A 26037-nucleotide genomic window follows, 5' to 3' on the forward strand; every position below is an offset into this window, starting at 1 on the left:
AAATAATCATTGTAAATACTCTCTAGGAGAACATATTCGGATATCTTACATGAGATCTCCTCACTCAAGTTTACCACTTCGACACGGATACGCAGCATTACTCAACAGCGACTACGCAGTCGTACTAGAGACGCAGCTACGGCGCAGGCGTACTCCCATGCGGCGCAGATGATGTTGATGTTGCCGGCAATAATTGCAGCGCTACAACCTGCACCAGATACTGAGATAGAGCCGCGAGTTTATGGTGTCATAAGTCACCTGTGGGAATCTGATTGAGCTACGATCCTATCTGGTTTCCATGTCCGCCGCCCGGAACGATATTTCACCCAGGTGCTCAATAACCGCGCTCAAAACAGAGCTCAGCCCAATCTTGCGTAGGAACAAATCATAGCTGATTTACTGAAGAGGCCCTCCGCCCGTACTCGCACCCTCGGCTTCATTACTCAGGTTCTGAGGCCGGTTTTCTCACGTCTGGAAATTACAGCGGATTCCTACTGTCGAATGATTTTTAGAAGTTATTCCTCGTTTGCATATTTCATACGGCAGGGAAAATTGGCGTTCGTTGCGTAGAATGTTATTTTCAATCCGGCGGTTAGAGGAATTTCCACAGTGAAAATTCTAATTTATTCTAAGATAAGTAATTTGATTAAGATAACTTTCTTTTGTAATTGTTTTGATCCCCCAAAAATTTTTTTCTCTTTATTTCATAGTCACCTTTAACCATCTTTTAACCTAGTAGAAGCACATTAACTTTCTTTTCCATGAATATCAATTCAAAGAAAGTGTTAGGGGGTAATTGTAACCCCCTTGAATATGAATATACCTTGTTTTAAATTGGTAATATCATCGGTGAAAACCAATCCAAAGAACTCCTGAAATATACTGAATTAAAAAAAATCAATAAGTATTTTATTTAGAAAGGGTTCGTTTCGTCAATATTACACAATATTGAAAATTTAGTAAATAGAATGCGACCATTTTTACTCCTTAAAATCAATAGAAATTAAGTATCAGCATGCATACATATTAAAGCTAAATGGATTCAAGTTGGCATAGCTGCAATAACAGCCTAACAGCATGACAACCTTTCACTCTCCGAAGCATCCTATCCAACCTTACACAACCAGACAAGGCCGCTCTTCATGCCTACATGGCAGCGCGTCTGCTCCAAATTTATTTAGCTCCCAAAGTAAATTGGCCACAATTAAGGGGTGGGGAGGCGGCATAGGCCACACAGTCTCGTCCAGTTTGGACGTGACGTTGTGCCGAGGCGCGGACGTGGTGGAGCTACGTGAAGGCTCGCGTCCATCCCCAGCCACGTCCCGAACATTTCATTAGCGCGTACCAGAACCGGGCGTAATTAAAAACGTAAGATCGGTTTGAAACAATTTGTGGAGCGTACGTTCGTTAACTGAGACTTTGTTGCGTGCTGTTCAAAATGTTTTCGGTTTCATCTTGGTTCACATTACTCGTAACTCTGCATACTGGCTTGAAACTCTGTACTAGCTTGGAACTCCTGACTAACTTGAAACTCCACAAATTGGTTAGAAACTCCATACATTGGCCTGAAATACACTGGGTCAAAGAAATACTCACTAACTTGACAATTAACATAGTGGATTGCAACTTCACTCACTGGCTTAAACTGTACATGCACACATTGGCTTGAAACTCGACACATTGACTTGAAACTACACACCGGCTTGAAAATGTACTCACTATCTTGGAAATTGAAAACTGGCTTGAAACTTCACTTACGAATCAAACCTCACACGCTTGCCTGAAACCTCACAGAATTACTTGAAACTTTCCTTACTAATTGAACTAAAATGAAATCACTAGCTTCAAACTAATCAAACTCCACACAGTGGGTTCAAACTCTGTTCACTAGCTTGTTAATGCATGTACTGGCTTCAAATTATATATTTCATCCAACAATGCTCCGAACTCTGACCACCAACTCATCACACTGGAGTCAAACTCCTTAGACTGCCACAAAACTCTTCTGATCCTTAAAACTCCTAACGCTTACTTAAAACTCCACCCTTGCCTCAAAGATTATGTACTACAGTAACTTGATCATCAGACACTCGCCCAACCCTCTACTGAAAGGTTAAAACTCCACATACCAACTTGGAACTTCATATTCCTACTTGAAATCTTAGACACTTGTTTTAAATACTACTAACGTGAACATTCTAACACGAGCCTATTTCAAAGTCTACAATAAATCAGTATTTCCCTTGCAGGCACAATATTTACAGTGGAAAGTGCAGCCGTGGGTGTCTGTCTCTGTTGGAGGTTTATTATTTCCAACGTAAAGTTGACCAAGCAGTTCATCATTTTATGCGTGACAGCGAAAGGTGCAGACCCCACTATACATCACTATGGTACTACTGCCACCTACACGGGTAACCTGGCTGTAGAGCTCTTGTGTTGGAAGTTTTTTGTCGTAAATCCGTATGAGGCAGAGGAGGGAAAGAAGATTTGCATGAATGGATTTTAGGAAAAAACTCCATTTGAATTCTTGTGGACACCCAATTGGTCAAATTTAGAAGGCCCTTTACAGTTAGTTTGAACATTGGTGGAGGTAAAGGGTGTTTAATCCTACAACTAGAAAGGTTTGGGATTTTTCTTCAACAATCGTGCATCTCGTATATATTAGATTTACCTTTGTCGTTGTTGCCTGAGTTCTCACCCTGTGCATTTCGACATCTTGTGTAGCATCTTCAGGGGACCTTTTGTGATTTCATCTTGTGTCAAAAAGACCCCTGAAAATAACATACAAAGTGGTAAAATGCATAGGGTGCCACAAACATCTTACTTAAAAAGCCCAGGCAACAACAATAAAGGTAAATCTAATATTATTTAAGTTATTGAAACTGGGATAGCAAAAATCGTTTATGTACACAGATTGTCACAGCAGAATACTTCTGCCAAGACGTTTATACACATATCTGCCCCCAGGCCAAATTGGTTCACATACATTTGCAAGACTAACACCAAAACTCCTTTTGATAAGAAATACGAATTAACCCTTAACTACATCCTAGTTGTATCACCGACGTCCACAGATATATTATGATGGTTGGTTGGTTGATTTTATGGTGTTAAGTATAGAGAAACCTGAAGATGAATTGGCTTTCCTTACAGTTTTGCATTATTATAGTTATATGAGACACAATTTTTAAGGTCCTCTTGTTTGAAGGACGACTAATAGTGAGAATCCTTTACCGCCTATCTCCCCCAAAAGGTACGCGTCGTCAAGAAAATTAGACAGCGGACCATATAATTTGGCATTTTACTTTAATTTTAGAGAAACAGCTCAGCTTTTTGGGAAGATTTACACATTGTACAAAGCAAAACCCATAATCGAATTTTCAAGCCTGTTTTCAATAGCCGCGCGAGCTCGCAAGACCACACTTAATGCATATTACACTGAATGTTAATGGCACCCCAAATAGAGGCTGACCTTTTCAAAATTCCCCGAGACAAAGGTTAAGTCTGGCGATTACTATGAGGTTTGTGTGGCGGTTGTGGTTCACACAGCAAGCATAGGCCTCAAGGCACGTAAACAGCACAGATTGCATCTAAACTCGTTATCGCCTGAGCGATTGGACACAATTATATGAGGTTTAAAACAATTTGGGCCCAGAGCCCCAACAGGTGGGCTTAGTTCGCACCTCGGCTAATAATATAGCCATTAGCTAGTCATAGAGTGTATCATTATGCCGCACTTAATATAGAAGCTCTCCGGCTGATTGCGCTTCCATCAGCGCGAATTCGAGCGAAATGGGAAGGAAAGGTCGGGCGGGTGAAAGACTTTTGATCGGAATTTTCAATGGATATGGGTACTTTCATGGTAAAAAGTAGGTTTCAAGGTCGAGGATGTTAACTTGTTTTGGATTGTAAGATGAATATACCAATTAAATTCAAGAATATATTGTATTGTTTCTTGCATAAAATATAAGGATATTTATAATAATAGTAGTAGTAGATAAAATGGCTCTATCAAACCTCACTTGAAGAAAAAAAAATATTTTTTTTATAAATTATATGTACCAAAAATATTTTGTACTGCTAATAAGATTTAAAGACGTGAACAGGAATTTACTCTACGTGTTCACGATTAACGAATATTTCCCCAAACTAGCAGGCCCGTAATTACGTTTAGGCATAATGTCCAATTTAGCCAAAATTAGACTTGTGTCAATAAATTATTTCAACCACTTGTAAATAAGACCACTCATGAATCACATGTAATACTTACACACTTAGAACCGTTGCTTATCGCTAGTGAATAAATCCAACTTAGCTTGTACATAAAATCCAAGAGTCAAAGCTCATGTCAAAGCTCGCTGCATATATGGAAAAGTGTATATCAGGGTCAAGTTCGATTGAAACTGAACACTATCGATAATCGCGGTAACCAGTAACTCGCTTCGTGCCACGCCCTGAACACTTTCCTCGATGCAATAAAAATGGCAGTAAATGTACATACTACTGGCTGTATACATGGGTAAACACGTCATTGATTGCTGAGGCAGTTCCCACGTTAGATCAGCTGATTTATTGCACCTCCCGCCAAACCGCCAAGGGGCTCGCGCGATATCAGGCTCTCGCAGCTGGCTGATAAGAATGCCATGCAGAAGTTGGCATTGGAGGATGACCAGACGTTGATTTATGGTGGAAATGATGGAAATATTACTTCATTGATTGGGATAAGGACAAGAATATCATTGAATTAGTACATGTCTTGTCTTACAAGGTTTAGAAACTCACTAGGTCATCCCTAGCACATGCTTCAGTTCAGAAATATACAAAATTAACCATTTATGGCAAAATTTGAACAAAGTTTTTGTATTGATATAGACCTTGCACTTTGGTCAAGTAGTTCCAATAAACATAACAGTCTAGTAATTTTATGTAGTACACTGGTCTAGTAGTTGCGTAGTTCCATGGAGTACTCTGGCCTAGTAATTCCATGTAGTACACTGGTCTAGTAAGTTGCGTAGTTCCATGGAGTACTCTGGCCTAGTAATTCCATGGAGAGTGCTCAAATTTAGCTGCTCTATTGACCAAAACCCAACATGGTAAGATACATAGCAAGTCCCTAAAACATAAAGTTTTTATGCACTAAGGAAGGCATAACCCACAAAACTATCTCTTGACTCAACTACACCATCACACTCGCGTGCTCCATCGTATTCATTACGGAAAAGCGACCATGGGATCTTATAAACCAATTACTCTTGAACCGGCGCGGGGACAAAAACACTAACGAGAAGAGCTTGCCTTACCGGGTCTGACTTTCTAGCTTGGTGAAAGCGCGGAAAACGTTGAAAAATACTTGCTGCTGGGTTCCCACGGGCGTCGATATTGATTAAGCCCGGGAGATTGTGCCTACGCTTTGTGGAGGTGGCGATAGTTTCACTGCGAGATTAGATTGTATCTTACGAGGTGACAGAGTTGACTGAAGTGGGTGGTAAATGACAGTAATGAAAGGTTATGAGTTAATGAGTGTATATGTTTCAATATCTGGAACGTAATGAGAGCTGCGATTTCGCATTCATGAATAGATTGTGCTTCTTTGTAAGCACTTTTAGGTTTTGTTAAATTGCGAAATTTATTCACTGCCTTTAGATTCGTAAGAAGTCATTTATAGGACGTTCAGCTAAGATTAAAAGCCTTGGATATTATCTAATTCAAATCTACTTTTATCTGCAGTAATATTCAGCACTAGGCCGGTCCAATCTGTTAGAAATATGTTCTTATGGCAATACTCTTACATTTAAGGCTTTTAGTAAATAGTATTTAGCTAGACAGTATGATATCCTGAAGGAGAACAGATCAATGACTTTCAAAAGTAATTCGAACAAAACCTTAGTATTCGAACCCCAATAGATACAATAACAGTCTTTACTGTTTACTGCCACCCACATATAAACAACACCTCAACCTTAGGGCTTCCTGGTAGCAGACGTTCTGCTTCTCGCGATAAAGGACTCCCTGTTGTTTCATAGCAATATATTCACTTTGATGGACAGCGTTACCAAACTGAGACTGGGAGAAAGTACGTTGTGCAATCGTTGAGATAAAGAGGAGATAAGAGAAACAGATCAAAACTGACAGACAGAAGATTGAGGGTACTTAAGGAGGTTCCTACGACCTCCCTCGAAGGAACGATGTGGTACTTCTGAAAATACCATGGTATGATTTTAGATACATACATTTTCGAGCTAGTCTCATGTGCAAGAATCATTTGGGTCTTCAAAGAACATTAAACAAAGTATCATTGCAGATCGGACATTGTTTAAACCAACTGTGAGAAAAAGTGAAGGTGGTTTCAAATTTTAACCCGTCATCTCCTCAATAGAACTACTTAATCAGTGTACTCCATGGAACTACTAGACCAGTGCACTCCATTGAACTACAATAATAGTGTACTCCATGGAACTTCTAGACCAGTGTACTCCATGGAACTACTAGACCAGTGTACTCCATGGAACTTCTAGACCAGTGTACTCCATGGAACTTCTAGACCAGTGTACTCCATGGAACTACTAGACCAGTGTACTCCATGGAACTACTGGACCAGTGTACTCCATGGAACTACTAGACCAGTGTACTCCATGGAACTTCTAGACCAGTGTACTCCATGGAACTACTAGACCAGTGTACTCCATGGAACTACTAGACCAGTGTACTCCATGGAACTACTAGACCAATGTACTCCATGGAACTACCATAGTGTACTCCATTGGGCTACTAGACCAGTGTACTCCATGGAACTACTAGACCAGTGTACTCCATGGAACTACTAGACCAGTGTACTCCATGGAACTACTAGACCAGTGTACTCCATGGAACTTCTAGACCAGTGTACTCCATGGAACTACTAGACCAGTGTACTCCATGGAACTACTAGACCAGTGTACTCCATGGAACTACTAGACCAATGTACTCCATGGAACTACTATAGTGTACTCCATTGGGCTACTAGACCAGTGTACTCCATGGAACTACTAGACCAGTGTACTCCATGGAACTACTATAGTGTACTCCATGGAACTACTAGACCAGTGTACTACTACATGGAACTGCTATAGTGTACTCCATGGAACTACTAGACCAGTGTACTCCATGGAACTACTATAGTGTACTCCATGGAACTACTAGACCAGTGTACTCCATGGAACTACTATAGTGTACTCCATGGAACTACTAGACCAGTGTACTCCATGGAACTACTATAGTGTACTCCATGGAACTACTAGACCAGTGTACTACTACATGGAACTGCTATAGTGTACTCCATGGAACTACTAGACCAGTGTACTCCATGGAACTACTATAGTGTACTCCATGGAACTACTATAGTGTACTCCATGGAACTACTATAGTGTACTCCATGGAACTACTAGACCAGTGTACTCCATGGAACTACTATAGTGTACTCCATGGAACTACTAGACCAGTGTACTACTACATGGAACTGCTATAGTGTACTCCATGTTTTGCCCCGTGGGTGTGAACGTGAACCCCGCTGAGTAGCGGCTGATGGTCGATAGGCAAATCGCACGTTATTGTTTATAGGCGAGATAACGTTTAGGTCCGTTTAGCACTGAGGTGTCGTTAAGTGGATTTAGACTGTGTATTTCATGTTGCACAGTCACTGAGTGCAGTTACGTGGAATATACTTGCTAACATCTTCATTGCAGCTTTTGGAGTTTAAAATGGAAACGACTGTATTTACCTGTGTTTATCACAAATGTTAAGTGTTAAATGACATTTGCAAAATCTAGTTTGAATGTGTAGTAAAATGTCGTTATCTATCTTGTGAAAATTAAGGCCGCCAAATTGAAAACATGTTCACAGTATATCTTTTTTCCTTTCTTTTCAACTGTCCTCTTATTGCTTTTCATAGGTCAAATAAAACCGTTAAAAACTCCCGATAATCAGTACATTGTCTTACTATCAGTCTACTATTTGTCTAACTATTAGCCTCATTCAATAATTTACCATCTAAATATCAAGTTTCTTTTTAAGACATTGCTAAAATTCAAAATATCCATTGTTATAAAAAGAGATTTCGCAAAGTTGTTTGCAGTTAAAAATATAAAATTACTTTTTCCATTGCAGTTTATGTTTTAACTATCTTCTTGCCGCTGCCAAAGAGAGTTTTATGAACAGTTATGACAGAATTTTCAAAAAACTTTACTTAAAGGTGCTTTGTTCCACATTTGTCTCCATAACATCAAACCTATCTGGGGAACTGTAATCTTTAACCTCTATTCAGTATGTGGCTACGAATATTTAAGTATTTGACTTAAGGAATGTAAATATTTGGAAAATATATTATGTAAACGGACTATACACTTTCCAAATACTGTGCTATCTCTGAATAAATTAAATAAAAATTAATAACAAAACTAAAAATACCATTAGATTCGATAATGCCTGAGAACGTCGAGGTAGAGTTAAGGCCCGCTATAGACTCAGGTCCAAGCACCACATTACCATCTCTATGCCACTCATATTTAACTCTCCTTGCGTCTGTCACTGCCTCTTTGATCGTCCACAATGAATAATTTATCACTTGATTGTCATGATAATACGCCTAAAGGCCACTCTGGCAAATACTTGATGTCCGGCCTCTTGTTCTGACCAGCGCCGTGTTTTGATAGGCACTCGAATAGCCTAATGCAACTGTAGGGAACTATTTTATATCTGGTCAAATATGTGAAGGCGTTAAAAAAAAAGATATATTTTAGACAGATTACCATGTTATGTAGTTTTATGAGGTAAGGTGAGAGTTTAAACGTCTAAATTCTGTTAGTAACTTATGTTTCCATGTTTCGCATTTCGAAGCCAAACTGTTTAAAGCTTATTTTACGATGTACAGTTTGTTCTTGTATTGACTTGTTGTTTGTAAGTATTGTTGTTCAAAATCTTACTAATATTATAAATGTGAAAGTTTGTGTGTTTGTTTGTTTGTTTGTTTGTTTGAAGGTCAATCACGCTTTAACCACTGGATGGATTGGGCTGAAATTTGGCATGATGATAGCTCATATTCCTGATTAACATATAGGCATATTCTTATCTCAAAAATCCTTTCGGGCTCCGCCCCAGTGGCTCTGTAGTTTCCCATATTAACTTTATGAGTATTCATATTTAAAGGGAATTAAAGAATTTAGTCAGCTATTTCAACTAAAAAAGTTGGTTCTATGATATGCAAAAGTATTAAAAAGTTATAAGATTTACCAACAGGGTGCAGCACTATTATTTTTGGCGTTTAAGAAATCATCTAATTTGAACCAAGCAGCAACAAAAAACTGTGATAGGCAATGGAGAACTGTCAAAGTAGGATTTTTTACAGTTATGTTCATGTTTTTAATTGCATGACAAATTTAAAGAAGCAAATTTTATCAAACTGTATTCTCCCCCATTGCAAACGCTAAGTTGGAGTATATAACTGCAATAAGCATTTTACACTTATATGCCAACCCCGTACGAAGGACGGGTACTCTGCTAGTATAAAATAATAATGAAAATTGTTATTTCTCGGTGTTTTCTCTATCGGTATTGACTACCTTTCATCAAGCATTTATAGTTTAGATAGATCCTCTTTTAGTCAAATACGCTACCTACTTAAAAGGTGATTTTTTTAAAACTGAAAGTATTCTTAAACAAACTCCTTACACAAAATAGGGTAATTACTTCAAATATTTCAATCGCACGTTAACCTAAAGAATAGTGTCACAATCAAACCAAGCAGACAGAAAACAATACAATATTCTGAACCCATTGTAATTGTAACCATAGACAAATAGAATTTGTCTATGTTGTAACTCAAACCTACACTCATGTCCTTCCAAAATAGCAAGAAACTACACATTTCAATTCATTTTACAAACACAAAAACTATTTTCAAAATTCAAAACACGAAGATTCCAGTCACGTTCCCACAACGATTAGAACAGCAAATAAACAGTGTAATCAAACAGGCAGAAACAATCTAACAATGTTCCGATTGGCCTATTCATCAGCAGCAGCATTATTAACGAGAACGGCGTCCGTCACAAATCACAAGTGATGTGCGGCTAAGTGATGCCCGATTGTGCGACAATCTCACGTCAATCACTTGATTAACATTCAACGTCTGCTACGCTAATTACGCAGCCTGCATTCTACAAGCGTTATTCAGTGTTAATGCCGCGTTAACTGAGTTAATGCGACGATTAACTAATAACTGCATCTGCAGGGCGCGCTGGCGGGTAGTTTTGATCCGCTTGTGCTATCTGAGAAGAAAGGCTGTGGTTGGATGTGATTTTTGAGTGTTTCGCTTGATAAGAAGTATGAAATTTTGTGGGAAGAACCATGATTGGATGGAGGGTGTAAACACTATACAAATTATAATAATAAAAATATGTTTGGGGGAGATTTTCGTACAAAAATTGAAACACTTTTATTATTGAATGGTGATGTGTTTCCTTTCGTATGTTTGGTTGAAAATAATTTTATGTTTAATATCATCAGGAAAAGATTTATTAGTGTTGTAATATGTGTTTGAACTTCGGTGACGTGTTAACATACTCCTGGGATTTGAGGCAGATGCATTTTCTTTGAGGCTTAAAAATACAGATGTAAATTGGCCATACAAATATTTTCTCGCAGATTCGAATCACATTGGACATCATAGATAATGAAAGTGATCTTTCAAAGTAGTTGTGATGTATCGGTAAACAAGGAGCAGAATTTGTAGGATTTTTCCCACTTCGATGGTTCTAGAGAATAAGGTCGTTTTCAAAGGGAAAAAATATGCAATACAAGAAACCAAGAAGAAACCGCGCTGGAATATTTTTTACTAACTGTTCCTACAATGTAACTAGAATATTGCTGTATGTATATGGAACATAGCTTTACGATTGACTAATTATTTTTTTCCAGGCGCTGAGCGGATTCCTAATGATGATGACCCAAAACGGAAAGTTGCTGTACATTTCTGACAACGCCGCCGAATACTTAGGCCACTCAATGGTGAGTTTAATCTTAATACATGTCATTATCACATTATCATAAGTGTTGGGACTACAGGCTACACTAAGTATTATTAGTAGCCATGAAACCATAAATCATATTTTTATACATAATAACTATTTACATTACCTCGGAAAGTCGTAAAACAAAGTTACTACAATATCATCGGCCAGCAATGGCTATTATTGGCTATTAGCCCACTAATAGGTTGTCTGTATTAGGTTAAGAACATGGTATTAAACTTGAACGAAGGATTATGGATGTCTGACCAAATGACATAGTATATGAAAGGAGAATGGTTAAGTATACCGTATTACGATTTTTTGGAGCGTGCTAAACTGAGGGATAAAAGTGTTTTAATTTGTATGGAACCAGGTGTTCCTGTATTTTTATCGTACCTATAGTTTTCATGCAATGAAGCTTTTTAAGGATTTGAACTTTACTGACTAACGTATGTAAAAGAAAATTTAATAGAAAACCTGTTATCATTCGTATAGTTTTTTTTTTTATATTAAAAGTGACACTGATGATTTTCATCACGAAGGTACGATAAAAGTGGAATTGTTCTATTCGCAGCAGCATAGGTGGGCGTACATTAAAAGTAAAATAATATGGGTTTACACCAATGAAGATATTTTAAATGATTGAATTCTACTGAAATAATTGGTTGAAGTAGACAAACCCATAGAGAAAATTAGTTGGCATTGCTTGTTCCAGTGTAGAAACCCAGGACAAACACAAAAACTAATATGAAAATGTAAAAAAATAATCGCTTTAAAAATTACAATTACACATTACGAATTCGGCATTGACATTTGTTTAGTAATGTAATTTCATAATGTTAGCGTTTTCTGCCTGGTTCCTGGTCCACAAAATAACAATTGAAGCAAAAAATTCCACAACAACTTAAATTAATATACTTGAACATAATTCAAAACCAGATTTGATAGTTCCTCACCATCCAACCTCGTTCCCATGTCCAAAACCCAACAGGTCAATTGACCAGATTATAATTTTAACTACCCATAATCCCCTCCAAGGGTTCCTGACAAATGAGACACTCCGTGTTACCCTCGGATTAATTAACAGGAGATGGCTCTAGAATCTTATGGTGACTGAGAAGACATTTAGGTTAGGAAGATTTTTTTGTTTTAACTCACTAAAAACCTTATTTAGAAGTCTATTTATCTTTGTGGTCGGTACAATACGTAAGTATCCAAAAGGTCGACAAAAAACTAAATGCATATACAGTACTTAACACTCAAAACTGGATAGGCCCTCACCACCCAACCTAGCTAGTCCCCATGTCCAAAACCCAACAGGTCAATTGACCTTATAATTTAAATTACCCAGAGTCCTCTTCGAGGGTTCCTGACAAATGAGACGTGCCGTGTTACCCTCGGATTAATTAGAAGCAGAAGATGACTCCAGAAGCTTGTGGTGACTGATAAGACACTTAGACCCTTTGTACGCGCTGAATGAAGAAATCAACGTTGAATGTGGAAGCCCAGCGAGCCCTAATCCAACGCATTGTGGCAAACTGCAAGTCACCTGCGCTGATGGTCAAATCATATTACAATAACAAAAACTGATGTGATTTGTGAAGCCGCTGCCATAACGAATCTGGCGCTACCGTCTGTCTGGCTGTCAGCTGATAACACCCGCCTAAACGACTCCTTTGTGGCGGGAAACTCGGGTTGAGGTTGACGCTGGGGTTAGTCGATAATTTCTTTCTCTGGTAATTGTAGGTTCAGGATGATGAGAGGCTGTGTTTATGGTAGTTTCTCTTCAAGTAAAGTTTTCTAATTGTTTAGAGAATCCTTAAGGTAGTGTAGTACTTCTTCAAGAGATGACAGCTTCTAAAAGTCTGCTTATTGACTTTATTATATAAGCCTTGCTTAACACGTTTTACAGATTTTCTATAACACAATACGATGATAATAAATTACACATTGTGATCCATATTTCACTGCATCCACCGAAGCGTATCCTAAAACCTCTCGCAGAACTAGACGGAAACAAATTTCATAGAAAGTAGGGAAAGCAAATCCAAGGTGAGTCGGAGCTTGTCGTTTATAATGATATAATTGTATCCCCAGGGGGGCGGAGTCCGGGATTGCCTGTCGCTCACCGCTCGACGGACTTTGGTGAAAAGTTGTTCAATTTCGGTGCCGCCGCGATAATATAAATCACACTCAGCATAGTAACGCATCGTCGGTTATGGATAGCTATATCAATACCCGCCAGAACTGGAGCGGTTCCCACCAAAACGACGGAGGCGGCGGCGATGATGTATTGGCGGGACGCCCCCGCTGTTTACATTGTAGTACACGAGTCGTAGTAGAGGTAGTAGAGGTGGTAGATGTAGTAGTGTCGGTGCCACCTTCACACTACCTTCACCTCTTGTAACACTTCTCACGGTCTCGTCTACGATACGTCCGAGTCTTGGCTATTGGCAGTCAGGGTGTCATTGGTTTTACATGTATAATAAGTCACATATTTAATAAGTTTACGAGCTGGAAGGAAAAAAATCAATGCTTATTTGAGGTCAAAATTGTAATTAATATGGGTCGAGCAATATAGATGTGTGTCACTACACTTACTGTAGATTCAAATCTTGATTATGGGACAGTCAGGGTGTATGTATTTACCATATTTTTCTTGAATCCATGGGCTGATTTATCGACCCAAGGGAAAAATCAAATCGTCCTTCTTAATTTGTAATTGGTATTATTACCAGGCTGATTTAAAAGAAAAATACTTTTTTTGTAATTTTTGTTAGTTAATTTATATTAATTTTTTATGTGTGTAATCATGTCACAATTTTCAATGTCACTTCTGGGAACCAATAATAATAATTATGTAAACGTGTTTGTGGCAATAAACGACTTATGACTTATGGCTATTCATACATGTATGTATTGTCTTTGATACATTAACTGTCAAAATGAGTTATTGTATACGGAACAGTCAGAATGGCTATGACAAACTCAGGGGTTCATTGGTACAGTTGGGATGACTATGGCCAGATTGAATAGCAAAGGCATACTTAAGGTGTTCATTGGCACTGTAGCATGTCTACATACATACATACACATGCTACTATATATTTAAGACCATGAACTTTACATAAACTTATTAATCCATCTCGAGAAAACTTTCAACCTTTCAGCAATCAACCATCAACCTCCTCAGGCTTTTACAATTAGACGAATCTTTGACCTGCTCTATTCAAGTTCAATGGTTTGCCACATGCTTGTTTTTCTTTGTTTGTTTGTAACTCTCCAAATAATTCGCCAACTGCTAAGCAGAGCCTGGAGATTGACGTTGAAAGTATCTGTAATCTCCAGTCCACACCGGTGGTCCTCCGAAATGCACTTAGCGTCATCTCTTGCGACAAGCTGGCGCAATTCGGCACTTCTAATGCGACAATTGATCCCCTGATGCCAATTGAAGTTGGTAAAGTGGTCTTCAACGCTAATCCAATCAAACGCGACTCCTTGACGGGTTCATGCGGGATTTGATCATATCGGACTTGTCGAAAATAATCCGTTTTTGAGAAACCGAGTTTTGGCAATGACTTCTGCTTTCGTACTGCAATCGAGAATTACATTTAGAGAGATCACGATATATTTGGATATTTATTCCTACAAATAAATAAGGCTGTTGTCTTTATTGTGATTAGCCTACTCCCAATTGTTAAAGAATGTCATAACTGCTCTAGATTTTTAAATTACGAGTAAAACATAATTGAAATAGAAATGGAGTAAGTTATTAAGCGTTATTGTTTCGTCAACTTCCCTTTGGTAAATCATTGTGAAGAACCGCTGGTATAGTTATAGTTAATGTTTGACTGATATTATTCTATTTTACTCCTTGTGTACGATTAAGTAATAATGTGACTATTAATTAATCCAATGATTAAGATTATAATTATACATTATTTTGGAGAGTATTCTTGTTCAATAAGAATTAAAACTCTTGAATATTTTAGTTTTTGAAACATTTAAGGGAGCAAAATATGTTGGAATGTGTCATGCCAGTTTCCTTTGGTATTTAAATTCATCATAAATCCATTTACAAAAATTTGTCATTAAACACGAATCGTATTAACCCACCGTTGAAATCTCCAGATACATTAAATATTTGCCTATGGATATAGCTGATCATCCTACCCCTAGTTTTACAATAAAAATAAACTTAGTTTAGTTGAGTCACCAATAGAGGTCGCTGACAACATTTACTTATTTCTTTTGAATAAGTCAACGTTTTAACTAAGCCAATATGAAAGGACATTGTATTGTAAAGTATGACATTTAGGTTACACCAACCATCACAATAGCCAAGATATTGGGAGAAAGTACAAGGCTGAATAATATTATTTTTAAATAGAAAAATTGGTTACAGCTGGTCAATGAATGAATCTATTTAAGTATCTGAAATTCAATGGTAGTGTCAAATGTGTTAGTATGTTAACTAATTAAAAACCCGTATAAAATTCTTCAATGAACACGTCAGTAAAATCGTGGAACATCCAACGTTTGCCTATTTTTTTACATTCAATCAATAATACTAAATCTCACTACACTATTTCCTAACTACTAAACTGAGGTTATGGCGGAGCGAGCTGGTCTAGGAGTTAAAATGCGGGACTTCGGTCCCTGAGGACCCGGGTTCAAATCCTGCCAAGTCACCAATGAATTTTATCTTGATAATGCCGCAACCCCTAGTTCTAGCCTGAAGTAATGTGAAAAACAATTCCGGGCTCGTGCCAAGCGTCCTAGGACAAAAAAACTGCGGTAAATCTACTTTCCCGATACTTCTACTGGCTAGTATCACTATAGACCCCGGCCGCCACCCACGCCGATCTCTTATTTATTGTCATTTATTGGCGTATCTTCGCCGGAATCGATTCCAAGGTCGTCACAGCGGTTCGCTTCCCTCGATATATTCGCTCTCTCTCATCGTACTGGTATTGTACTCGCCAGAGCCATTGTGACAATTATGCATGCAAGTACAAATGCACAACTTAGTAGAAAACTTCGCATGTCAATTGGTAATTTTCAATGGTTTCGTAATTGTGACTAATTTTAAATCAATTCAAGTATAGTTTCTTAAATGTAAAAAGATTTATTTGTAATTACAGTCTTGGCTATCTATATACATTCATGGACAGTATAATTCAGGAAAAAATTTGAATTTTAAGATTCGCAAAGATTACTTACATTTACCTATCACTCTTTACAGTCTTACAATGCCAAAAAAGGATTTAATCACATTCAAATCCAAACGCAATTATATTTCAAAACTGACTCAATGTAATCAAAAAGTTAAAGGTACGTCTTCAAATTATCTTCAAATCATTTTTCGGGTTAGGTTATCTTAGATTAGGTTAGGTTAGCTAGAATCAAGACATGATGAAAAAATTCAACTGTTTATTGTTACTTGCAAACCTCGAATATACAAATTATGAAGGGGACTTAAACTAACTGAAAAGGTGGGTACCTTCTGCAATAAATGAGAAAGAAGCATCGAAACCGTACTTCAGTCTTATTTCAGCACCAACTTTGTATTCAAAAAGTGAAAGGTGGTGTTGAAGCGGAGGCAAAAATCGCAACATCGCAAAATCGCACTGCATTACACATGGCCTTCACCTGTGACGTAACGGGGTCGTAATTCAATCAGCTGAGCTGTGACCGATGGCTAACTACTCTATGTCTCTATCTACCCACGCCAGCGCTGACCATTACTGTTAAACACCGCGATTCCAGCAACGCCGCTCGATTTCACACTTTCCGATCGCAAATGTTTTCAACATGGAACAACGTGCTGCCCGGGAATGAAAATAAGTTTAAATTACAGACCCATGTCGCTAACGCCCTCGTTTAGTAGCATTGATAATCCTAGTGAGTGTTAAGCTGCGGCTGAACGTAATGTTGATGAAACTAACCCATGAAAGGTAACGATCGCGGTTGCATCGGTAATGTTGGCTAAACTGAGTGATTATATTTGGAGCGGTTGTGGTAATCGAGTTATACCTTTATGTGTCTTGACTTATTGAAAACTTAATGCTCTTTTTCATAGTACAGTGGTATGGAAAATTTTTATTATCTTTCGCCTTAGGAAATGTTTTATAGTAATATTTTACTAGGTGAAAAGCTGATTTTGATTGATTGATTGGATTCCAAGATCGATAGGAGTGGTTTTTGAAAATAAGCTCTACAAAATGTCTTACTTGTTATATAAGAACCATTATTATGATTTTAAAATAAATATTATAACGTTTTATTATCAAATAACTCCATAGTTTTAGTCTCTAGTTGGGGCCAAATGGCCAGTTTCACTGGTCAAAACCACATCTAATTAACAGCAGAATTTATTCAATGTAACAATAGGTTTTTTGTGATCTTAAGGGCATGTAATGAGTTTGAGATTTGAATAGGCTAAAACTATAGCAATAATCATGAATGATTGTTTGTAGATTTTTAATGAACGAGTATCTAATGAACTTGTTTTTTAATTGCACCCAGTTTCTAATAAACAACCATGTGAAAAACAATTCCGGGCTCGTGCCTATAGTGTCCTAGGACCTAAGTAACAACCATCAACCTCATACAGATTTCAAACTGCAATACCTGACCTTATTTTATCAAATAAATAATGTATAAAAAGTAAGGTTTAATCAAATTTATATCACAACCCCACAAAACAAAATTCACTTACAAATAAACAAGGGAATTAATTTACTCTGCACTCTGGGCAAAGACTTTTCTCGTGCAATTACTTGCCTTCTCGCCCCCGAGGTTTCAGTGACTACCTCAGCTGGTATCTGCTATCAGTGACCTGCCTTATCAGTTCCACTTCATGAGGCACAATCGTGTTCTCAGCGTCACCGTTCCTCAGTCTTCGGATCTCAGCCAGGTTATCTTTCTAAATAATCGGACGACTCTCTGTTTCTGCTAAAGTTTGAGTTGCACTTACGTGAAATAGTATGGTATATGCATTGGTTTTTAAGCATGGTCTGGCGTTTCTTCTGATCCATGTTACTTCAGATTACACAATTTTATACGAAATAGAGTGAAAGATGGGTTGTGTATTTTTATTTCACATGTTGGATTAGATTTGTACAATTATTTTTACAATACACGTGATCATTTACTATTATACCATACGGTATAGCTAGCTAGTGAACCGTCGGGTGCCTGTTTGCTCCAGAAGAAAATCAGTAGCTTTTTGATAGTCCAAAACTGAGTCCAGCTGTCTTTGATCATTCACACATCTTCACCTGAATTTATCTGCATCGGGAGTTGTGTAAACTAATCTAATTGATCCGAGGAAACAAAAGTTAAACATTACAGATTTTCAAATTGGATTTAAAATTAACCACCGAAACAAAAAAGTTTTGTTCACGAAGCATGTTAGTGAAGTCATCCCTAATGTAGACGACTTTCCCTTACTTCTTGCGACCTTCTAACTTCTATTACCTATTGAGTCTATATTTACATAGTTCCACACATATTCCATAAAACTCGACGAGTTCAATTAGTAAGCCATAGAATCTGCTAGCTTTCCCAAATGCTCAAGATACTCTCGGCATACTTCCGTGGATGGCGCGGAAACCTCGAGATAAGACGCGGAAGAGCTCGACACAATTACCCCTTCAAGTTGTTGTGGTAATGGCAAACAGCAATTATGAATCGGCGGGAATTCCGTAAAGCCGCTCGTCAGGGAATTGATTAAGGGAATAAAAAGCAGTGATGGGACGGCACAGTGGGCACGTTGCCAGCTGGGCTGCTGGGCTGTCGTAGCATGTCGTAGCGTGTCGTAGCTTGTCAACTCGTTCAACACATGGTACTGGTCGGGCACCAAAGGGGGGATAGTCCTTGAAATTCTTATTTGCAGTTGTGAAATAGCATTATGAAGTTTGGTATGTCAGTTTGGTTGTTAATGTGTTATGTAATTTATTTCACTTACTGCCAAGTGTGTTTGAGAAGGTAGCGGTATTAATATTACACATTACAAATTCACGACTCCAAAAAAGAACACTGGAGTAATAAATTCAAAGGCATGAATGGCTTTGAATAGTTAAAGGTGGGGTATTCCAATATCCGATACACAAATTAGTTAAACCCCGATTTCTTCTTTTGTTTACTACATCTCTTTGGTGATGCATTAGGATGATCATGTGAACTTTGACTGTGCAAGCTGTTGTTTATATCCATAATCCTTACTGCTGGGCAACTAAGTTGTCAAAGTACTCACTTGAGTAATCAGTAGGTTTGGGGCTTAGACCTGGAAAAAGATAGTAGATTTTTGTATAATCTCTCTCTTGCTACACATCTCTAAATCCACATGTGGTGTATTGGACACTACAGTCGGGATCACGAAAGTTTGCAGTCGGCGGCAGCTAATCACAAGACAAGGCTAGTGCGCCGTTGCCATATCGCCCGTTGACGACACTAATTCAACTACTAAACAATATTTTCAAATCAGCTGGTACTATTAGATGTGGCAATACCGCACTGTCCTCATTGGCTCCTTTGAAGTCACGTGGTAAATAGGCTCCTCCCTCAACTGCAAACTTTCGTGGTCCCGACTTTAGTTTTGCACGTTACGGTATATATACATAACCACTTCACTTTCACTATTTTTTTCACTGTCCTTCCTCTGTACTAACTCCTGTGATATCCTCAGGTTGAAACTGATTTAAAGTCTTTTTCCGTTTCCAGGAAGACCTGCTGATCCACGGGGACAGCGTGTACGACATGATCGACAAGCAGGATCACCAGGCGATACAGACGGAGCTGGTGAGGAGCGCCGCGACACACGGCGAAGACAAGAGGATCTTCCTCTGCAGGATGAACGTGTCAAGGAACGCGAGAAGGCAGATGAGGTTCGGCGACCAGAAGGTAAACTTATAAATACCTATACTCCGTATTATGAAACCTGTCTACCATCTGTCTACATGGGGATTGACCAATGGTTTAAAGCTCAGGCCAATCCGAGTAGGAAGATGGCCAGTACAGAAGTTCGATCATACAGACTATAATGTTGTTAGTAGACATCCACGATCATATATATGATTGGATCTTGTCTTCGGAAGATGACCTTATCGTTGAATTTGAGAAAACAGGGGCGAACGTTTGTAGATGGATCACTCTATCTTTGGGGCATACTACTTCAACTGTTGAATTGTTGTTTGCTTCGAAGATGAGCTGCTGATTGATCGTCATTATTTTTGAAAATTCAACGAAACAACCACTTCCCGAAGACATTATCATGGAAATCATCTGCAATCATTACAACGACGTATTTTACATTTATAAATAAATCCGGAATTTAATGTTATGCCACGGACATTGTACTTGGTTTAAAATCTTCTTTTCACTTTGAAGAGGTGAATAGTTGGACCTGAAACTTACAACCTAATGCAAGATCTATTTCACCTTTATATATATTACAGTATATTGTTTTACTGTACTCTGTACTCTAATCTTGGTTTGAAATCTTTCCGATTCGAAAATCCGAGTAGATAGCTCTGAAATTAAAATTCAAACATAGGTCTATATATAATATATTACGTTTGCCGGAAATTTGAAAATTACATAGACCTATCTCGCGTTATACATGTATCTGGAAAACAATGTTTGATGTGGAGTCCGATCTTGTAGTACTGTACAGCTAACGTAAAATACAATAGTAGCTAAGCCCAAGACTCAAAGTACGAATAGGAGAAAAAAACATATTGATGCTTTTCAGAAAACGAGTTTTATTGCAGCAGATTTTAGTTTCATGTCTGGCCTCCAAGAAATGAATGTGCAATGCCCATATAAAATGTTAACTGCAGTCCGTACAATACCCTCATTCTTTACGGCTTAGGATCAATACTTTCAGGTGAATAAGCGATTTTTATTAAACCATAACAAATGGGACTGATACATGATCATTTCCTAAATATTATATCCGTTTTAGCGACCAACTCCCAATGAGGATATTCCACGTTTTCCAAGAATCTATAATTCTGCGTTCAATTTAGTTTCCAAAACGTCCAAGATGTTCAAATTCGAATTGCACGACAATCCAGTAGAATATACTGAAGAAGTTGCGGCTGCAGATGATTGACTGTCGAGGATCGGACCCTCTCCCACGCCGGCCGAGATCATGCTAATGAGGCCATTGGAATACCAAATATCGCAGACCCTCCGGAGAAAGTCTACCTATGATACTATGGAATTCCGCGTTGTATTCTAATGCCATGAGCTTTGTTGGGCCTTAACGGTTATTGTTGAAAACAAAGAGATAAGTGATTTTATGGGTTATTTTATCAACTAGGCAGTTTGTTTAGATATATTTAAATCGCTATGATGGGGGGTACAGTACTTTGGCGGCAGTTGATTTTGAATTTCGTATTATGCTTTTTCTAAATATAACTGAAATTTTGGTAAAATAATTTCGTCAGGGGTAGGATATACTACGAGTACATACAGTAATGAGTTGAAACCAGGGAAATAATTCTTTGCTAGAAAGAACATTGATGTAATGTTGATCCCGTGTTATTTGTGCTATAAGTCGTTTCAAAAGTAAGGTTTTCAAAGACGTTTTGGGATCTTTACAATAGAAGGGATTATCTTTAATACAATCTAGATACCAAAAGGTCATGAAAAACATTTGGATTGCATAGACAAATTGTTGCAAAAATAAATTGCATAGCTAAAAGAATTTCAGCATTTCAAACACCACTGAAAGAAATAACACTAGGAAACGATGATCAGTTAAAGTGGTAGTCATTTATTATTCAAAACATCTTCAACACTCCTATTGACAAAGATAGTTTAAACTTTTTCGTTTACTTGGAAAATCGTCAAATCTTCAACAATACAAAGCTTAAAATAAAGACTATAACATTTTACAAATTCAAACTAGTTTTCTCTTTTGGAACCTCTACGTGCATTGGCGATATATATCCGAAGAAGGAACGCAGAACCTTCATTTCCAGCTCCCTGCCTTCTACTTTTCACATTTTCAATGTAATCGGTCGTAATTCGACGCTCGTCGGCTCGGCGCCCCTCCCAGTGTCAGCAGCTACGGTGGTAATGAACAAGACTGTTCCAAGAACGTCTGTTATCTCGCACAACCAAAGAACACTAATGGTCAGTGGATGTCATCATCTGCATAAAGCACTGCCCTCCTCTTCATTAGACCAGGGATATTGTTCACTGCTATCACTGCATCACCACTTAATTAGCTGTTTACTAGTGGCCAGGTAAAAATTGCGCTTAATGATCCCGATTGCTCGGTGGCCCTGAGACGCATCTTGATTGAGGTCTGAAAAAAGGGATTTGAAATATTGCTGTGGGTGTTTTTGTTTGGTTGATACAAGTAGGGTTAAAGCTCCGGAATTTATGTATCCAAAGAGTTACTTTATTTCACTGGGCAAGAACCCAACTTTTCAAACAGGAAGGAAGCAAGTATTTGGAGTAAGCGAAGAACCGAATCTGTAAATAAACTGGAATATTAATGTATTTCATAAAATTTTGCTGTTTGAATTAGTAGGGGAAAGCAAAAAAGTTGTAATATAATGTGCATGTTGTTCTGAAGAATCAGCTAACTTGGCAAACGGTGTTACATTGTAAAATGTTCATAGTCATAGTACGCTATCGCTACGGCAGTCAGATCCACCTCTTACAATCTATGATAAAGGTTGATATTGATTAAAGTAGGTATTTTACAGTCAATATTTATCGTAGACATATGTTTCTCTTTTCTTTTCATTTAAAATTAAAACTTTGTCACTTTCCCGACTTTATCCTAATTAAATAGGAAAACATCAACAAAAAAACTTCGGACCCAGTTTACAGCCCTGTGGAACACCATTTATTTCATTTTTGCCACCACGATCATCCTATCCACCTTTCAGCTACATTTGATTCAATATTGAAAGTTTTTGATTTAATAATTGAACATGGTTTTGGTTTCAGGTGGTTCTAGTCCAGGGACACTACTTGTCGTTCCTTCCGCTATGTAGTCGCAACGAGCCCGTCTTCCTCGCCACCTGCACACCCGTCGCCATGCCGGAGACGAGGGAGTGCGTCGTCCAGGGAGCCACAAACGTGTTCACCTCCATCCACGCCATGGACATGAAGTTCGTCCACATCGATAAAAAGTGAGTGGTTTTAAAATACTCGTCTAATTTGAGAGGGAAAGGAGGTTGAGGGGTTCTTTTGTTTTTTTCTGCTTTTTAAAGAATTTTAGGATGTCCCTTAAGATAAGTAGCTATTACTACAGTCTAATGGTAAGACTTACGTTCGGAAACACTGTTCCTTTTTCAAGGTCCCCAAAAGGCGAAACCATGTTAGTTCAAATTTGTGTGTAGACAAGGATTCGTTAAAGATTGGGTGAATTACAAATACCCCCGCCGCAGCAAACCTGCAGACTAAGCGAATTTCCATTTGACTGATTGGATTTACACTGAAATGTCTACTTAAAAATATAACATTTATTCCCGATTTAAATAGAATTAGTTTAACAAGTACTTAGGTTTGCTGCATCAGGGAGGGTAAAACTGTTTTTTTTTTTGTAAAATGTTAATAGTTAGTAAGAAATAAAAACATTTTCCAAATTTGATCAAAATATGTTCATAAACAAGCAAACTACAACAGTTTACTCATTCTCCATAAGAATAACATGGGAATTTTAAATTTACAATTTTTTGGAATTTTCTCCGTAACCATTAGGCGCATAAGAACGCTTCAATATACTAAATTATTTGTTTTTTGAAGCTCTACAAAATGGTTTGGAAATAAATTGCTAAATTTTATGTTTTTTGGGTCAAAAATGGGAAAACCTATTTTTACCCCATAAAACCCCCCGTAAACACCCGTTCCCATGGTCCGATCATGCTGGATCGCGAACTCGTTCGAATAAACGTAGGTTTACACGTTTGTACCAAATTTCATCAAAATCGGATCATTTTTGCTCGAGTTATCTTGCTGACGGACACATATCTATATATATAAAAGGCAAAGCCCTCACTGACTGACTGACTGACTGACTGACTGACTGACTCACTCACTCACTCATCACTAATTCTCCCACTTCCCACTTACCTAAGAGGCTGAAATTTGGTACACTGATTCTTTAGGCATTAAATAGGAAAACTAAGTGGTTTTTATTCTGATCGGACTCTCGGGCTCCGCCCCAGTGGCTCTGGAGTTTCCCATGGTAACCTAATGAGTACTCATATTTAAATGGAATTAATGAATCATAACAGCTGTTTCAATTAAACAAGTTGGTTGTGTTCTATTATGTTCAATAGCATTAAAGTTACAAGGATTACCAACAGAGTGCAGCACTATTATTTTTTTAATATTTGACAACAGCTAATTTGAAACCAAAAGGTGAGTGAGCGTAGCGAACGAGCTAACCTGAAAGCAATTGAGCGCAGCGAACGAGCTCCAACCGTAAAGGTGAGTGAGCGTAGCGAACGAACTGCAACAAGACGTGTGAGCGCAGCGAACGAGCTCCAACCTAAAGGTGAGTGAGCGTAGCGAACGAACTTCAACCAGGACGTGATTGAGCCATGCGAACGAGCTCACATATGAAGTTAAACGGGGCAAAGCCCGCGGGTACAGCTAGTATATATATATATAAATATATAAATATATATATATATATATATGAATTTGAACGGATAGTGTTTTTGGCCTCTAGGGACCTCAAAACGAAAAAAAAAATCGGTCCCGCATCCAGGTCTTACCATGAGTACTACGGTAATAGCTTATTCCCTATATGGGAAATTCGCTAAAACCAGGGGCTAGTTTTTGTTAAAAACTCAAAACTTTTGAAACGTTTTATTCATCCAAACTCCACATATTTCCAAACACACAAAACAACAATCACACCGATCTAGAGCAAAGACCACCTCCAATTCTACTCCACCCTACAAAATCTTATTGAAAAACTGTTCTCCTCATACCCGGCAATCAGATCGCTTTCCAAACGCAACACAAGAGCGTGTATTTGCCCGACCGATTAGAAAGAACAAATAGAAGTGGAATGCGGTGAAATCAGGTGCGGAGCCGCCAGTAATGGCCGGTGTTCTCGGCACATCTAGATGAGGCTGCAATAACATAGCTCAGCCCTCGCTATTACAATTAATGTAGTAATAGGACAACGGCGTCCTATCTGCATCGATAGGGAGAGTGTTGGACCGTAACACCCTTCATATCTCCAGTCCAGTCTCCAGCCTCCAGCTGAATCTCCAGCGGCTCTAACGGGAGAGTTTACTGAAGATGGTAGAGTTCAGAGTTTCAACTATAATTGTCTGTACCAACTACGTAACATTTCCAATTTTTTAGTCCTCAACATAACTACTCGTCACCTGGTGGTCTAAAGACATTGAAGCGCCGTCTCGTGGCTTTCCCTTATAAAACCAAATCTTCCTATTCTATATCGTCTTCACTTGCTCTAAACATGCATTTGCGGTACCCGGTACCGATAACTTGAATGATGTATGACGAAATCGTTTTTACAAAGAAAAAAACTAGCAATGAGGTTCATTCCAAATCCGGTATGGAAAGAGTGCTTAACGGGATTGAAATCACCAAAAATCAGTTTATGGGTATTTTGCCAGTTTATATTGGGATCTTTGAAAACAAATCACCAACCAAACTTATGTTAAATTTTACGGCAATTGACCCTGTGTTTCATTTCCAGAAAATATATACATGTTTTTGTAAAATCAATCAATTTTTTGTATCAACAAAATCTATTCTATTGAGTGCCATGTGTTTAGGACTGGGCTTAAGTACAAGCAGTAATTCTTTTATGAGATTCCTGACAATTAAATTTCATTTTTCTACCTTAAGTTATGAGTTGACATTTACTCTTTTTGACCACGATGAAGCTTCTCATGAAATGCTAAATCGATCAACGATATCCATCAACATCCAGTTTAATCACACACTACACTGTAACGCAAGCTAAATACCCTTCATT

The 26037-nt window shown here is 38.1% G+C and overlaps 1 protein-coding gene across 1 annotated transcript in view; it reads left to right on the forward strand.

The window, feature by feature from the left end:
* Positions 1–26037, forward strand: part of LOC128993413 (PAS domain-containing protein cky-1) — a 130834-nt gene that overhangs the window by 74069 nt on the left and 30728 nt on the right. The window contains exons 4-6 of the mRNA XM_054417303.1: positions 10951–11040; positions 19770–19949; positions 23019–23203. Coding sequence (XP_054273278.1) covers positions 10951–11040; positions 19770–19949; positions 23019–23203 — 455 coding nt within the window. The remainder of the gene's footprint in view (positions 1–10950; positions 11041–19769; positions 19950–23018; positions 23204–26037) is intronic.

This window comes from Macrosteles quadrilineatus, unplaced genomic scaffold, assembly GCF_028750875.1.
Source record: "Macrosteles quadrilineatus isolate MER2022 unplaced genomic scaffold, UCM_ALF_1.0 Scaffold_4__1_contigs__length_99947679, whole genome shotgun sequence".
Classification (NCBI taxonomy): Eukaryota; Metazoa; Arthropoda; class Insecta; order Hemiptera; family Cicadellidae; genus Macrosteles; species Macrosteles quadrilineatus.